General features: G+C 37.7%; 2 protein-coding genes across 3 annotated transcripts in view; both read left to right on the top strand.

Annotated features, from left to right (window-relative positions):
• The first annotated feature begins 1,322 nt into the window (after positions 1-1,322).
• LOC135241786 (UPF0547 protein C16orf87 homolog) lies at positions 1,323-13,830 on the top strand. The gene is made up of 4 exons (XM_064312464.1): positions 1,323-1,589; positions 2,574-2,670; positions 5,574-5,753; positions 6,602-13,830. Exons 1-4 carry the CDS (start codon positions 1,524-1,526, stop codon positions 6,718-6,720), a joined length of 462 nt encoding a protein of 153 aa, XP_064168534.1. The 5' UTR covers positions 1,323-1,523; the 3' UTR covers positions 6,721-13,830.
• The window catches only part of LOC135241785 (myosin light chain kinase 3-like), a 19,918-nt gene continuing 15,118 nt past the window's right edge, over positions 13,699-18,498 (top strand). Inside the window, exon 1 of one of the 2 annotated variants that reach the window (XM_064312463.1) lies at positions 13,699-13,830. In XM_064312463.1, the coding sequence (XP_064168533.1) occupies positions 13,750-13,830 (81 nt within the window). In that variant the 5' untranslated portion in view covers positions 13,699-13,749. Of the gene's footprint in view, positions 13,831-16,615; positions 18,312-18,498 lie in introns of those variants that run through there. The other variant, XM_064312462.1, reaches the window with a different exon arrangement.

Genomic DNA, 18,498 nt, shown 5'->3' with positions numbered 1-18,498 from the left:
GTTATGTAATATAATCTAATGTTATGAATGCACATACTGGGAAACAGTATAGTTTTCTTTATTATTTCCTTTTTGATGACAACAACATTGCCCTGGAACTTGATCCTAAATATCTGCTGTTTAGAGACTGGAAAGAAAATCACGGCACAGAATTGGGAAAGGAGTGTCATTGAGATGCGAGATACCTACAGCACATTAATGCTGATCACTCAAGGGCCAGCATGGGAATTTTATGGATATGAATTTACATGCCACAATCTGTATGGTAAAAAGTCACCTCTCAACAAAAATAATAAAACATTAAATCAATGTTTTAATTGAGTAATTTCAGAAATTAAATCTCTGTTCAAACCACATGCCTACAATTAATTTAACTGGCAGTATAACTAGTATTGTACATTGATTTTTCAGATCTGCATACTTCCGTTTTTATTCCACTAAAATGCAAGAGAAGCAGGTCTTGTGCGTTTTTGCTATTGCTGTGTCCTTTAGAAAAGCAACAAAATACAGCAGTAAATGAACCAGGGACAAATGTGATATTTTCAGATAATTTAGCTAGGAGCTAGGAAATAAAAAGGACACTAGGAAGGGAAGTAAGGATGTGTTTATTTATTCATTTTTTATTTATTCTTATTTATTTATTGCAAAATATATATATATGAATAATCCAACAAAAAAAAGTCCATATAAGAATAAACAAAATAAAACAATAAGTAAATAACAAATATCACACACGGGTCCCTAGAAGTTTGCCAATACGTTTCACTGCATAAGAGACATATTATAGAGGGTTAATACATTTTAATCTTTATGCTTGATTATGTTTCATAAACATCAATGATTGAAAGTATAATGACTTTTTCCAAAATAATCATATTATTGACAACAAACTGCAATTCGCTGTCTATAAGGAGGTAAAAATAAACCATTGGAAAGCACTCGTTGACAACACGTTGACAACGCGTGATTCTAGACGTCAATTTCACGTATTTTTGAGCCGTTTGGGCTTCCATAATAGGAATGGGTGCAAGGAAAGGAAGCAAAGAGGGAAAATAATAATAATAACAAAAAAAGCAATTGGATCGATTGGACTGTATAGTAGGTTAACTGAAGGCGTGCTTTCCTATCTAGTTAAATACGCCTTAAACCCAGAGAGTAAGAGGTGGAGGCTTTGGGGGTATCCCATGTAAAAATTTTGCTGGTCCCTCCTACCTTCTCCGGTATGTACGTTCTGAGGCTTTTCCTCCCCTGAAGCAAGCGACTGAAGACTCACGCATGCTCACTGTTATAATGTGGGGAAAGCAAATTGAGGTCTGTCTACCAATGCTCGCTACAGATACTCTCAGTGCGCATGGTCAGTAGTTCGGTGTGATTGATCTCGGTTTGGTGTGTTTCTGAGCTCGTGCGGCCGAATCAGCTGCACTTCACGCTTTGCTGGGTGTGCAGCGGGCGGAAGTTGGAGAGTAATATTACTGGATACAAATACGTATTCAAAACTTTTTTTTTTACAAAGAGAACAAAGAATGTCGGCTATTAAGGCTAAAAAAGTAAAAATGGCTACCAAATCATGTCCAGAATGCGATCAACAGGTGAGAAATTATGTATATTTGACATTTTATTGAATTAAGTAGCATACCGTGTACGAATAATGCTGCTGTCACAGAAAAACGAATGCATCCGGACAGAAGTTGGCGTGCTGCTACGGAAAGAATTGGCAATAGCAAAACAACTGCTTTCGGTATTCGTGTTTGAACTACTTGCATAAAATGATACTTCTTGATTGATAGCTATATCGCTAGGTGTAGCCTTCTGTGGTAGCTGTTACTTGGCAGAACAATGGTGATCCTAAAATGGAATCCTAAAGTTAGCCTACACTACTGATTCGCTTGCTAATACATTATTCAATTGGGCTATTGTTAGATAGTTATCAGTATTGAGCAAATTTCGCAACCTGTGCAACTACTGTAGGCTATAGCTTGCATATAGTATAGCTAGACCTCCAAATTTAAGTCGCAAATCCGTGAATTACTTGGCTAAGTAATTATGAAACTACAGATTGTCTCAAATGTGATGTGAAAGTAACATTGCGTTAAAGTAAAGATATATCAAGATGGCTCAAAAGCTCAACATAGCTGCGTTGTTTTATTGATTTTATATGTTGTTTACTTCAGGTTTTCTCGAAGGCAGTTTCATCTCAACAGCACGCAAGCTAAAAACGTTAAGTTGCCGGTATGGTTGTATTGGCAGATGTTCTGATGTAGCCAGCTATTGCTGGATTTCGTCAAGGACTTTTTCCGTAATATACAAGGGCACGCGCATGCATCGTTGGAGTCGGAATTATCCTTTGATATAATTCGGTCTGTAGCCTACGATATACCGCACGGATGTAGTGTAAATAAGTAATTCTTTAGAAAGATAGCAATCCGCTAGTGATGTGCTGGTCGACACTAAGTAGCTATTTATGCAAAATAGATTGCGCTGTAACCTTGTGTGATGATGCTATCATACAATAAAGAAAATGCCTATCCCGGGAATATATTGTAACTTTCTATTTTTGTACCCGTTCCCTTCAGATTCCAGTTGCTTGCAAGTCGTGTCCATGTGGCTACGTGTTTATTAGCCGAAAACTTCTAAATGCAAAACTATCCGAGAGATCGTCATCTGGAATAGGTAATGGAATCGCTTGATTACCCTAATTTTTTCCAAATAAAACATGTGGACCTACAGGATAAATATTTTTAAAAACCGGTGTAATGAAACTTTGGGTTTGGAATTGGCCATCATCATCATCTTCACAACGATGGCCTATTGTTTGGAAATATTTGGCATGGGTTAAACTATGCTTTTAGCCGCACAAGATAGCCTACTTGCTTCAGTGTGTGTGTTTACTAAAACAAATGTGTTTTTATGAATGTTGATGACATCAAATTTATCTGGGCTAATGTGAATTCGTGTGTTTGTCACATACTTAATTAAAATACAAACGAGACCAGAGTAAATATTTAAGGTTTGTCTTATTACCTGCTTTTTAATAGGGTTTTATGAATTTAGTTTGAAAGGATGTTGTTTCATTAAATTGAACAGAAGCACTTCCATTACTCTCCTGGTTTTAGTGCTGTTTAAAAATTGACATTTCAGTCCTGTCCCCATTTTGGATTTTTTATTTAGAAATTGCACTCCTTACTAACTGGAAGAGTTATCTTTTTCTTTCAGATTATTAATTAATTTATTTTTGTAAGATGCTTTGCTTGGCAAAAGTTCTCATTCATTTGGTATGAATATTTAACAGAAGAGCTGGCTGGCTGAAGGCGTTCTTGCATGAGCAAATACAGGGAGTGGTGGGGGATGGGAGCTTTCAAGTCAGGCAAAAAAGCTCATTGACTCCGCTCTCCAGTGCTTTGCCTGTGAATAACTTCTGATAGGCCTGGTTGCTTTCTTGTAGTTCTGCCTGATGGTTGTTTATCATGGGAACAATAGCCTTATTGGGCTGAACCAAATATGCATTTGAAAACAACTAAATAAAGAAATGATGTATAAACATTTGTGTAATCCTGGTGAGAAGTATGTGGAAGTTTTGTTGAGGGCACTGAATACAACTCGAATAGTTCAGCACACTCATAGATGAACAGGTCATTCAGTTCTGTTTTGTAAGTTTGATTTCATAACACATGCTCTCAGGGTGTTGTGGCTGATAGTCTGTGACATCCTGTTGCTGTCAGATGCAGCAGATAGGTATTCGTGACGGGACATAAACATTAATTAGGCCCCATCTTCCCTTGTTTGTCTTGGGAGTGGATTTTTTACACTGTGTATTTTAAGTTATGAATGGAATGTTTAACAGGTTTTGAACCTTTTCGTGAAGTTGCAGTCTGTAGAATAAAATGCTTTATTTAGTTTATATTTCATTGCATCATTTAAACATTGGTCTTTTCCATGAGCACTGAAATTTTGGCCTCATTGGTAGGTCAGAATAGCGCCATTTCAGTAAAACAGTCATCTCAGATTTCCGCTGGGCAGTATAAATGATTAAATGTTTAGTGTTTTTCTCATCTGTCAGAAGAGTGTAGCATGTTTTTAACCCTTGAAATGTATTAACAGTTTGTGGCAGTCATGGTTTTATTTTACCATGGATTCCTTTTCTCCTTATAACCACAATAAGAACACTGCATGTGGATTAGTAGATTGAATTTGTATAGGTTGAAATGCAAATCATGTTTGTGCACAATGCATATTAGAGTTAGATTTTTCTCCCATTTCACAGTGTGCTGATGCTTATTTCATTTAAATAATAATGGTCTGTTTTCGGCATTCACCCTCACAGAGAATTTGAGTAATTGTGAGAACAGCTGCAGGCGCTGACAGCTTGCAGGAAATTGGCCTTCTTTTACCCCCCTTTGCTAAGAAAGATAAAGACAATGACAATGTAAACATTTCCTTTTTGCTTTTCTTTTCTTTTAATTAATGGGTTTATTATGATTCAAGTATGAAAAATACATAAATTCTGGTGAATGTTTAGGAAGGATTTCAGCTCCTAGGAGATTAGGAGGTTCTCACACAGTGATAGGCCTACATCGTGGTGCTGGTGAGGCAATCTCCAGTAAATGGGATGAGTCATGTCCTTAATCTCTTCAAGGCAATCTTTGTTCATGTTAGGGCAAGCTGAACAGTACTGATACAGATAACTACATGTCCAATCAGGAGCTTTATTGGTGCAAGTGCATTGACACAATATGGTGACATTGTATAAAAATTGGCCATTAAATAAAATTGATGAAATTATATGTAAAATGTTAAATGGCTAACATTTTATAAGAACAGACAAGCAAGTTATTCATCAAATGAAGACTTATTATTTCATTGTGCCAAAATGTATCAACTTTAAGCATAGTGGAATGACTTAAATTTAAAGCACGCAAATTGAGTAAATGAAATACTGAGAGCAGAAATAACTATGCATTAGGCTACGTTATGGTGTAGCCTATATGTGGCCTTGCATTCTTTTACAGCCAGGTCTATAATTATTGACACCCTTGATAATGATGACTAAAAGTATATAGGTAACCCATGTGTTTAAGTGTAACATGTCACCCATTATCTGTATTATTTTTCAATTTTTTTCCCTCATTTGAATCAAAGTTGCCAGTACTTATGGACCTGACTATGTCAGTCAGCCTCTGTATAATTCTGTCTGTGCTGAAGTAAGAACTAAAGGGCAAATTTTGTGACTTGCTGTTGGCCAGAACATTCTGCATGAAAATAGCATTGTTTTTTTTATTTTGTATACCCACTAGATATGTGTTCAGTATAATGGATGCGGTTTGTGCCCAGTCAGAAAAGGCGTGAGCATTTATTGCATATTGGTGCAGAAGGTAATAAAAAGCATGCACCTTCTAGCCTGATAAATTTTAAATTCTAGCATGTAAATAAAATTTAATAAAAAACCAAGCCTTGGAACAGTATTAAAATGTGTTTTTTGTACATGATGTCTGTCCAATATTCACAACCCATTTGTAACATTTTAAAAACGGTTTTTTGGAAACAAGATCTTTATGTTTTGGCTGCAATTTTAATAGACAAACTGGATCCTAAGCGGAGGAGAACGGAGAGGATTCGGAGGGACAGGATTAATTCCACTTCACCTAATGACATGGAGAATAGGAGGCAGTCCCGTTCAAACAGTCAATCAGAGCAGATCCGCAGAGGGAGGGGTCGGCCCAAGACCACAACGCTCAAAAAGCAGGAGGAGGAGAAAGGTAGAGTTGAAACCACCACATAACTCTCACACTTAGGCCTATGTTTATTTGAGTTGATTATTTGGTCTTGTTATTTAGTTAAGGTTTTTACATTAGTAGTTTTTGATAATTTAAAAGTAAAACTTTTTAAATTTAAGTGATATAGAATTTCTCATTGTGAAAATGGTTGATGGTATGGGATATTGTCCGACTTGTTTTGCATCCCACTGTTTTCCACATGGGTGTGGTCTATGCATGTATGCAGACAGGTAGTCTGCTTGATTAAATATACAAACGGGAGCCTGTCTTGCCTCAATGATGTCTTACACATTGTTGTTTTGGCAGTGAAAATATTGCAGGTCTCAGATGAGGCATTACACAGGTGTTTGCACTTCAGCTGTGTTTCCTGCTGAGGCTCTGGCCTGCCTGCTGTGGCATTTGAAATTTTGTAGCTTCCTTTTCAAATGGCAATGCATGTGTCATGATGTGAGAACGGCTTGTGTGAAATATCCTCAGTGCACTGTTAGTGCTGGTTCAGCATTCACCAGTTAATGTATAGTTTTTGTGTCTATGGAAAAAATGCCATCACACTACTGTCCTATGAACACCACTCACTTGGTTAAGCATTGTGAGAAGGGAGGCTTCGCTCCCTCTCTGCAATGTTGGTATCCCTCAAATGGTGAATTATTAATGTTCCTGGCAGAGCCGCCTTTGTATTAAGGCCCAATTCCATTGATAACTACATCTATAAATGTCATTTGTGGAATTGTGTTTTCAGTGATATCTACATTTATAAATGTCATTTGTGGAATTGCAGCTGATGCTGTATTGTGATCAATTGTTTTCATTCACGTTTTCCCCTTCCGCAGAGAAGCAAGACAAAGAGATTGACATTTATGCCAACCTCTCGGACGAAAAGGCCTTTGTGTTTTCAGTGGCTTTGGCTGAGATCAACAGAAAGATCCTAGGTCAGAGGCTGATTTTGTGACCAGAATGCTTACAAGGGGACTTTGAGGCAGGAAAATCAGGACCAGTGCTACAGAGTCATGACTGGCAGCAGTATACCTGACAGACCGGACCCAGGAAGTGCTTTAGACCAACTGAAGGACACCCTCCAAAGGTCAGGTCCGACTCACCGACTTTACCAGGATACAGTGGTTCCATGGATACATGTTGTGCATGTCCGAACAGCTGTCTTAAAGAACTTTCCTAATTAATGTAAACGGAAAGTGTGAGAAACTTAAATATTAATGTATTTTCCTATTGTATAGCCTATATCATGAATTCTTCATTATGCCAAACGAAAAAATGAGCTGTCGAATGGAACAAAAACTATTTTTAAAAATCGTTATTTCTGTTCGCATGGTGTCATTGGACAAAGAAATCAGTCTAAACAGTTAGAATTATGGGTCAGACATCTGAAGTTTACTCATCTGCAATATTGTCTTTACATGTCTTTAAATGTAGATGATAAACTAAACTATGGTGTTTGGTTAATGACTTTGAATTCTGTTTTAAATGTAGGGACTATTTCTTGGCAGTTAATATTTATTATGCCTGTACATTCTTAATTTAATTGCATATTTTATTCTGTTTTAACAAATGATATACATTTAATTTTGTAAAATATTTTTTTCTGTACTTCAATAAACTGAACTTCAAAGGAAAAGAGGGATTTTTAAAAATAAATGTATGCGGTCATTCATTTTTTCTGCTTTAAAATGAGTCCACAAATCAACCTGCAGTTCATAAAAAGACAATGAAATGGAAAATTAGAATTAGTGTATTTTTCTGTATAGGGGATGTACAGAGGTTTGGCATCACGCCACACAGGGCCATACCTCCTCTATCCTGTGCACATTCAGCAAAGTCACGCAGACACATACTGGAACACTGTCGCATGTGTGAATAATATTTAGCCCAGATCTAATTTATCTGTCAAATGTAAGTCCTACTTTGTTGTGGGATTGTTTGTTTATGACGAAATGGTGCTCTCATTCGTTTAAAACATTTCGGTAAGTTTTGTCTTAAATCTTGTTTCAGCTGCAGTCAGCTGAATTTGCAATTAATAAAATGTCTGAATTCAGATGATAAGTTCAAATTTATAATGCAAATTTAACCTAGTGAATTTCATTTTGCTGTAGATGTTTAATGTAGATTTCACATTCAATTTTGGCTACCTATGAAAACGCTTTACTGACAGTTGTGTGACTTACCCAGAGTCTGACCCAGTTCACTTCCGATTAAATTTCAACCGACTCATCAAATTTGATGTATTAACAGCTAGATTGTTAGAATGGTGACATTAGGTAATTCAAAAAAAGATTATATATATAGACTATAAATTCCAAAAGGTGGATAAATCAAAGATAACACTAGCAGTTAAGCCAAATGGAAGCACTCAGCCTTGTACCTGAAGTGAATGTTGTTCTGATGATAACAATAATGACAGATTTTTTGTGACTTCTACATTTGCATATTTTTATGTATGTTTCTCAGGTATAATTTCTTCTGTGCATTCAGGCTTTTCTTAATGGTCCCTGCTCCCTTAATATTCATTAACCAGATGATTGACTCTCTCAGCTTTTTAACAATCAACACCTGTTTGAAATCTGCTTTCTTCCCAGAGACAGCTTATCAGAGAACTTTCTACAAATGGCTCAACCATGTGGAACTTCTTTCAGTTTCCATGGAGCTCTGCAAATTCCAGAAACATAGTTCAAAATGAATGAACCTGGGTCAGATTTTCTTCTTCACGTGTTCTATATACATTATACGTGCCTGACTGGCTGAAAAAACCCCTCAGGTCCAGTGGTCTCCTTGTTGCAATGAAAATATTTCACCCGGCCAGAACAGCAAGTCTGAAAATTTCTTACTGGGTTTATAACTTGAGTTACAGGAAATGAGGAAGTTAACAATGGCATGCACCCTGGCCAAATTCCTGCGGAAAAAAGCTGCTTGCACAAATGTGACAATTTCCTGCCATTGCAAATCTAGATTAAAGACTGCGATTTCCATACTGTGTCTTTGATATAGGCTCAGACCTAATATTAAACTAGATTACAAGATCTAGCTAAGGACGGAGGATATTTAAATGCCATACCACAGTAGATGCCTCTGCACTGAATTCCGCAGTGTAGAACATGAACAAAACTGCTTTAAAACAACATTCTCCAGTGTGTCACTGCAATTAAAAATTCTGTACATTTTTTATGCATAAGATTCTTTTAAAAAATTGAGATACTTTATTACTTGTGGTTAATGTTTATGAATCCCCTGTGTACAAATCATTTTCTCAGTCAAACATTCTCTCACAATTCAGCAGCACTCTTTCCCAACAGCTATTTTCTCATTGCCTAGCAACAAAGATTTGTGGTTCATTCTGTCTTTTTTTAGGACAGATATTGTTGTATCTGCTCTCATCAGGTAATTCGGATTCAGGATGTAATTTGGAATACTGTACCAATTTTATAAACACACTCTTTGTCTAAATGCCAGTGTGTAAAAGTGTATGCTCCAGATTTGAAACCAGATCATGGGTCTCATCCATTTACTTATAAGATTCCTTAACTGGAGAAGCCACTCGACAGCTGCCAAAATAGTTCTAATCTTATGATTATCCAGAATGTGATACAACTCTGGGAAAGGCCTGCAACTCAGCTAAGCAGGGATGGAAATGGAAATAAAGTGTTGCCCAAAATTTGCCAAAGATACAACAATCCCATTATTTTATAATGTTTTGATGACTCCCCAAAAATAGGTACTATTAATTAGAAATGCTGTATGCAAAGTCCCAGGTTTGTGTGCTTTGTGTTGATATTCCGATACTCATAAAATGACCCAAAGTGAAATTGGTTGCTTTTCTGTGCATGGCTCAAAATTATTATTATTATTATTATTATTATTGCTAGGATGACCCATATTTATTTATTTATTGCTGCTGAGACCATTGTTTACTTGCAGTCTCTTATTGCACCAACAGGGGGCAATCGGGTGACACAGTGTTCTGCAACATTCGGAACAGCCTTACGGCTCTGTCATTTGTAATTTTGGCTTTATGACTGCTTCCCTCACAAAAGTCTAAAAAGCCTTGACATCAGATGTACAGTGAAAAGGTACATCATTTTATATTTTATAAAAATTACTATGTTCCGGCTTTAGATAATAATACTTATGTAAGAAACTCTCAAACAAAATCTGCATGTTTCTCACTCGATTCACGCCAATTTCTCTGCGCAACCAACAGCCTATCACGTTTTCCATTCAAACATCTTGGGCTGGAAAATATAATTCCTCATGTGTATGCCATTTTGGTTGTTGAAAGTTTTACATTTCTGCGAGGACATCCTCGATCATCATGTTGCTTACATATAATAAGTAAAGCCAGAAACAAAGAAGTGCATATACATAATTTGCCAAAAGGGACCTTTTTAAAAAATGTTTAAATCATTTTCACACATTACTACATCCCTGATAATCACATAAGCATTACAATTTTCTTTTTTCATACTGTACTTCACAATATGAAACTGAATTTTCTGTTATATTTTCCATGTATATCTAGGCAGCTTGACATTTTACATATAGAAATCTAGAACCTCTTTATTTTATTTATATTAATTCTCATTATAGCTGGCTTGAAATTGGTGTGCATTTTTACTATAGCACAGAGTGGCAGTAATTATCTTGTTCTGTTAAAAAACTGAATCTTTTTTCTACATTCATATTTTCTACATTCATTCTCCTAATTCTGAATGCAATGGTAGATGTTTTGAACAGATTGTATGCACCTTTCAGCCTGGTATTTTTCAGGAGCTGGTTATGTGAGAAACGTGACTTTGTCTTGTCACTTTTCTTTGTCCTTTTAATGTTCATGCTGTACAGTTCTTCCAAAAAGGGAGGGTGTTTTCTCATGACTGGTTAACAATAACTTGTCTTTTATGCCTGAGCAGAGAGTACTATTGCATATTTATATTATCTCAAACATCAAGGTTTGGCTTTTAAAAAAATCATAATCAACAAAGTAATATATAATGATGGAAAAATGAAGATATAGTTTAATGGAATTCTTTATCACAAACATCAAGGTTTGGCATTTAGAAAAATCACAATCAACAAAGTAGTATAAAATGATGGTAAAAATGAAGAGATGTGTGGATGCAGTTTCATGGAATTCTTTATCTTTTGTAAACATTTAAAATATAGATATGCGCTTTATGGGACCTGTTTGAATCTGCCCTTGACAGATGGTAGTGACAAGATGCATTGCCCACTGGAATAATTTCAGGTATGGGTACATTGTTTTCTCTCACATCCTGTCCACTTTCCTTACTGTCTGTGATTTGAGGTAATACCTGAGCACACTCTTTGCTTCAGGTTTTAAGAGACATGCCAGGACCCACTCACCTTCCCCGCTTCAGTCTGTCAGAGAGAATGTCTGCACTTTCACTCGTGGCTGCAGATCATTTTAGACGATAATGATCCACTCTCTGCCTTGCTGTGGGCTGTTAAAATAATGCCTACTCTCTCTGCACTGTCGACTGGGCTCTGGCCATAGTCCAAGCATGTGGAGAACTGAATGCCAGGTCGGGAGCTCGCATGCCACACCAAGGTCAGTCAAGTCGTGTTTTGGAAAGAACCCATGGGAGTGTGATTCCGAGGTGTCAGTATTCAGATGGGCTGGGCTGGGTGCATCTGCATATTGCGATCCTGTACCTGTTGTTTCCACATAAAATAGGACACAGGATGCCTTTTCTTCCTGGGTGGTGAGAGATCTCTTTTCCATCTGCTGCAGCATCTCAGACCCATTTATTTACAGGCGTAAGAGATTTAGATTAATTACTGCGATTATTCTTTTTTGTTTGTTTGATGCTTATCCGGAGAGACCTACAAGGTCACCTTTGAAATGCAAATCACAGGAGGACAGATTAATGAATGTAAGCATGTCAGTCGTAATTATTCTCCTGTGTCACAGCAAGGGAACAAAAGGATAGAGTTCTTAGAACACATCATACAAGACATTTCATTTCACATTATTTCATTGAAATAAATGATCATTTTTATGGTACAATCATTATTAGCTTATTTTAGCAAATAACCTATTAGCCTTAACTAACTTTTGCCTAATTGCTGAAAATATGAAATGCAATTGCAGCCATTAAAAACCCCTCAAGAGTTGTGAATAAGTAGAAGGTATGAATAATTCCATCTTAATTCAGATTTAATTATTTCAGGTACAACTTATCCAAAATGACATACTTATTAATACAATATAAATTTGAATAGCTCCATATATTCTATAATGTGGGTCTCTTGATTACAAATATATTCACTGGTGCATGCTTTATATCTTTTAATCATTCAGGATTTCTTTTGATCAGTATCCACAATACAATTAGGCCAGTGTTAATTAAAACAAACTAGAAGTGTTTGCCACTTCTCACAGATCCTCTCCTGCACAGGTCTTATGTGTCATTTCCTATTTGTATTGATGGTGCCCATTCACATCATTCACATCAGCTATGAATACGAGAAGTACCATGTTCATTTTTATAATAATCTTGTAGTCAACTGTGCAGTGAAGTAGAACACATTTTGGCAAGGATAAAAGGCATGTTATACAAGATGTTTGTCAACCACACCATATTTACCACAACTCACATCCTCAGAATATCCTATACCATAAGCATTCTTTTTTACCTCTGCATATTCATCTAGTCACCCAGATGTGGTCATCCAGGCCCTATAGAGGCCCTATTATATCAGCAGAAAGGCATGTACACTCTTGGGAGCCCCTACACAAAGCTGACACATCCCATTGAGACACCTGCTCCTGTTGACAATACTCCAGAAATACCTAGGCTGCCAAATGCTTCAGACAAAGAAAAGGTGCGCTGGAATTCAAGCTAACATGACAGACATTGCCACTCATTTTCTACTGAAACCCAGCACGTGCACTTCTACTTGTTATTTTGCGCAGTTTGCTGAAGCACAGACTTCTGGACTTGTTCCTCCTGTAAAAGCTAACATGGCTTGTGAAATCAGTCCCCACTGTAGCGATGATGAATCAGTTGTGTCCTTATTTGAGGGACCTGTATCTTGTAGGACTTAGTCATATCTGGCAATATACCACATGGTTACTAAGGCGGCAAGTTCAATCACTTTGGTTAAAAAAGCAAAGCGAAGATTACTCTAGCATGCCCATCACTTACACAGGTATTAATCTTGTTATGTATGTATCAACTTGCCAAGATGTATCCCTTGGAACTGTTCAGGATTGTCGTCAATGAGGACAAGTGACGACAAGTGAGAACAGCTGTGCTACATTTCCAAGACACTGTTGGAAGTCCAAAGATGCCCATGGATATCTTTCAAGTGCGTAGGCAGAATTACAGAGCGTGCCAGACTGAATGCTGAACCCAAATAGCCAAGTGCAGTTAAACCAGCAGGATAACACACAACATTCTAAGGAATGGTCCAAGATAGGACCAGGGAACATGATGCCAAAAGATGATGGAGTGTTGCTGGCCTTGCTTTTCTCTGTGATGAACAGATCAGAGCATCCCTGGCCTTACTTTAACACTTCCATAGAGCATGCTGGGAGCGGGGTGACATTCACCTCCCAGTGGAGTCCAGAGCACTGAGATGGTGGCCAAGCAGGGTCCATTAGACAGACAGGGGAGCCCCAGCCTTGGGAAAGGCCAAAAACAATGACAAATCGTGGGCCTATTAATAAACAGGACTCTCATATTTCCTGCATACTTTGTATAATCTGAAACAGCTGTTATCTCTTTGCAGGAAGTGGCCAGGCCATGTGGGCACAGTGGCAGGGTTGCCGGGGTGATATCAGAATGGGATGGTACAAATACCCAGTTGAGAGGCTGATAAGATAGCCCCGTCCATCTAGCTAGAGTCCAGATCCTTCCAGAATGTTTTCATTACTTGCTTCACTCTCCCTATTCGGCATGTATTCTTCCCCAGGAATGGCAGACCTGGTGTCCTAACAGGGGAATCGGTGATGGGGACCTCCTCTCTATATCGATCTCTGCTGCTCAGCACTGGGGGATTCAGCGTGTCGGACTACATCCGCAAGTTTGGGGTAAGAAGGTGTGCCATCGCTATTGCGCCACAGATTTAAAGGTGCTTATGGACACTTATGATTATTAATTGCTAAAATACTTATAACCATTTTACTATATTCCTTGTAATAGCAGGTTGACAATATATTGGATTTCAACAAAAGAGGGCTGGGGTGGTCGGGCATTTTTGAACACAGTACGTGGCTACTTGTTTGTTTATATTAGTCAATGGAACAAACAAAAGCCTAACCAGACGTTTTTCAGAATTTAGAAATCCCACATGGGATGGCATTTTAAGACCCTGAAAGAAGAAATGTTTGAGAGAAAGAGGATGTTTTGGTCAGTCTAGTAGTAGTAAGCATAGAAAACGACAGACGGTTGTTTTAATGCAACAAATGCAGCTTATTTTCTCAGCGAATGCAGTCCACCCCACAGTGGTGCAAGTGTGGCACATCAAATGTAACTAAAAGCCTGACTTGGTGAATATTTAGAAAGCTGAAAGGAATGTGCCATTTCAAAATTATGGCAGACACCTTATATGAATGGAGCATTCACTGTCAGACATGTGTTCCTGTTCTCCTCCTTCATAGTGGTGCGTTTACAATCCCTCTATTTAATTGAGTGCCACTTCAGGAGATGTTCTTAACCTGCACTAATGTATTTCTTTGATCTATGGACAAACCACACAAAGGATAAAATGACAAGAGGAAAAATACAGTGTTTGGAGTAAAAGGGAGCATGTACTGAATTGACATCAGTCTCTGTGCATTGACTAACTGAGAATGGTTTGTTGTAAAACATGTCTGAGGATTCACTTAAAAATAATTGTTTTTTATTTAATTTTTTATTTTATTTTAAATGTTCTGGTAATATTACTACTACAATTTTCTTTATTTATTTAACATATTCTAAGGATAGAATATATAGTATAGTATTTTAAATTCAAAGGCATTATGTCCAGCATGTGAGTAACATTTCAGAAGAATGCCAGGGGTCAGAGAGTGTTTGATCTTCAATGCAATAAAAACAAATTATCTAGATCTCTAGGCCCACAGAGCTCCATGTAAACAGAGGCCCCTCCCAAGCTAGCCAAGAGCAAGCATTATCAGCTCTATTAATCCCTTTCCTTATTAAGCAACATGTAACACTTTAAATTGCTCCGTCGTCATTGATTCATAGAGTATTTATTTGGTTGTCAAGATGTGCCTGGATACCACTCAATTGGATACATGTCTCTATAAGCTACACATAGGCTTAGAGTTAGCCAAATTACGCCTCGCCTATTATCTTTGAGTGCTGTTGAATGTATTAAAGAGCTTTCACTGAGTTTACCATGGTGTATAAATGAATAAATAAATAAATAAATAATTTGCCCAAGATTTCACTGTGTGAGCCCTGCTCGTATTGTGCAACAAAATAAGTCTGGGGTGCTATGAAATACAATGGCGTAATAGGGTTAAAGATTTTCTTTTCACTAAATTGAGATAAAAGATAAAATGCAAAGTAATTAATTTTTTAAGAGTTATGTGATGTGTTAATAACAAAAAGGACAATCTTATCTTATAATTAACTTTTTTTTTTTTGGGCATTTCTCTGAAAATATCAAATTTGAAAAATCAATCATTTAAATTAATGCACTACCCCTGTTAAAAAATGAAATGAGAAGGAGTAATGCAATGGTAGTTTTTGTCTTTTTAATAATAATAATAATAATAATAATAATAATACATGAATATAATTATACATTATTTATATAGCACTTTTCCAAGCAAAGTTTCAAAGAAAACTTTTGAAACAATAAAATCAAATCTAAAATTTAAAACAATAAACCCAGTAATATAACAAACTGAGTAAACTAAAAGAACAATAAGAGATTAAAAACACAAGTGCACAGTAAAATGAAAAAAAGAAAAAAAGAAGCTAAAACAGCACCTCACTAAAAGCAGTGTTAAACAGATATCTTTTTTTGAAAGTGCTAAGTGTCTGGATTACTCTCAGTTTTTCTGAGAGGGAGTTGTACAGTTTGGAGCCATGGTATTAAATGATCTGAGTGACCTGGTTGGAACATCCATGGCAATCATTTTACCGAGATAGCAAGGGGCGAAACCATGAAAACATTTAAACGTTAATAAAAGAATCTCGGATTCTATACAAAAGAATCTCTGATTCTAAAAGATACAGTATGTGAAGATATTTGAGAACCAGTGTAATGTGATCTTTGTTTTTGGAACACTACAGCATTCTGGCAGCAGTATTTTGAACAAATTTGTGCTAGAGCACTTGGGTATGTCACATAGACAGCATTGCAGTAATCCAGTCTACTTGACGCAAAGGCATGTATACGTTTCTCACTGTCGGCAATGGAAAGCATATCACATACCCTATGGAATCTCAGCTAAGCTAGCAGGTTAATGAAGATAACAAGACAAGAGTGACAGAACAGTGACAGGGTTAACAATGGCAATACGGCTGTAAAACTGTGCTAGAATAGAATTAGGAATGTCCGCTATGAAGTTAGAAGGAATCCCCATACTGTGATATGAAAGCTGATATGAAATGCAACTTTGATGAGTACTACAATATTGCAGCACAAATAGTCAAATGTGTTTGTATGTTTGAGTTTGTATACTTCATTTTGTGTGACTGTGCCTTGAATGATCTGATAAAATAACAATGAGTAAAAAAATAAGTAGTCATTTCTCTTTCATTACCATTTAGCGTTTTACCGTCTTTTTATTCCATGATAGCATACTTAAGAGCAAAACTCTTGTATTTTTGTTGTCTTTGTTGTTCACGGCAAACTATATCAAATAATAATAATAATAATAGTAATAATAATAATAATAATAATGATAATAATAATAATGCACCATGCACAGTAAATGTACCATGCACAGTAGACTTTGGCGTAGTTCAAACGTGAAAGAAAGAGACAGATGCTAGGAATGAGTTATGACTATCAGATCAGAGGAATGTACCCCTGGAGACGAGATCCCTGTGAATCATTCAGTGATCCAACAGAATTAGTTCTGGGGGACCTCTATTGAATTCTTATAATGGTTTGGGGATTTTATTATGCACACTTGCTAAGCAAACTGTTCATGGAAAAAAACAAACTGAACCCTATTTTGCCTGTAGCTGGCCAGGAAGCTCTGTGGTATTTCTGCCCCATGCATTCCCTTCAATAAACAGCCTTACCCAGGATTGCAGGGGTGGGGGCATCAATGAGATACTGACGAACAATGTCCCCATTGGTTTATACTGAGAAATGCCTTGTCCCTATTGGTTTAGACATCATGAAATGTGTCAGCCATCAATATGTCAGGTTCCTACCAACACATGTCTGATTAAATGCTGCTCGGAACAGAGTATGTTAGATGTCACGGCCACCATACCCTCAGACCCCATGACTCAACAATCTAGCAGCAGCCAAAACAGAAATTAAACTGTTAGTATTAGCTGGGAATGCTAGGACAGCCCCAGGGAGGACATGAACCTTTCCAACACCCAACGTCTTTCTTTGCCCTGGCAGATGTGAACAGATTTCAAAAGGTCATTCCTTGCATGTTCACCAATCAGCAACATCTTCGGTGGCGAGTTGGAACATTCTGGTGACGTCAAGATAGGCAGGAACTTGGCTGCCACAGGGCCTGGTAGGTCATTTAAAAAACAAGGAGGAGGGGGAGCCACAAATGGGCTGATAGCATGTCTAAGCTGAGGTGTTTATTTAAGTGGTGTCATGTCTCTGGCATATACAGACAAAGGGATCCATAAAACTCGGTTTGTGTGATAAGAACACTATCTCCACAGAAGCCCGGAGAGCAATTCAAACGAAAATAGAAAGCAATCCATGGTGCAGACGGAGCGAGGAGGGATTAGCGTATATCCCCAGCCTTCTTTGGTTTCACGTTGGTCTTTATCTGTGAGATAACATCCTGGTACAATGAGCAAGCAAACGACCCTGACCACTTGTATCGCCAAGATGTACGAAGGAGGCAAGCTAGACAACGCTGGAGTCTCAGGGGCTGGACCCACAGTCAAGAAGCCCGCCAGCACCGTAATCAACAACCGGAGTGGCTTGGAGATAAAGTTGAACCTGCTGGATGCAAAGGTAGAGCGGGTCGACAACAGTCAGGCGGTGATCTTGAAGAAGATGGACATGGTCTTCCAAAGCATAGGGAGCATGGAGAGGGACCTAGCCGCTTTGAAACAGGCGAGGGACTCTCCGGAAGCTGTCGTAGGAGCCCGAGGTGGTGACCTGGGCTCGCTTTCGGAGATCAGAGCCCTATGCAGTGAGATGGTGGCTCTGTTACATAGCCTGCGCCAGGAGGGCATGAAGCAGCAGGAGAAACTCACAGGTATCGAGAGCTCTGTTTCCACCATTGACAAAGTCCTGGGATATGTGAGCGACACCTTCAAGAGCTCTAAGATTGTGGAGTACATCCTACGAGGCATTGTGCCCTGGAGGAAAGGGAGCCTTCTGGACAGTGGAGATGATGAGGTCAGTGCATACAGACAGGCTACCACATCTGTGTTACATTCAGCAGTAATACAGACACTCATGCATTTTGAATGGTCCTACCCCTGTTTAATGAGTTGTCATGTTCATATAGAGGGCTGAACATCTTTAGCTAGAATTATGTTTTTGTTTTTTGAGTAGTTTCCATCCAGCTTTTGATTTAAATAAA

This window comes from Anguilla rostrata, chromosome 16 (assembly GCF_018555375.3).
Source record: "Anguilla rostrata isolate EN2019 chromosome 16, ASM1855537v3, whole genome shotgun sequence".
Lineage (NCBI taxonomy): Eukaryota > Metazoa > Chordata > Actinopteri > Anguilliformes > Anguillidae > Anguilla > Anguilla rostrata.
The sequence above is the reverse complement of the archived record's forward strand: the minus strand, read 5'-3'. Positions and strand labels throughout refer to the sequence as shown.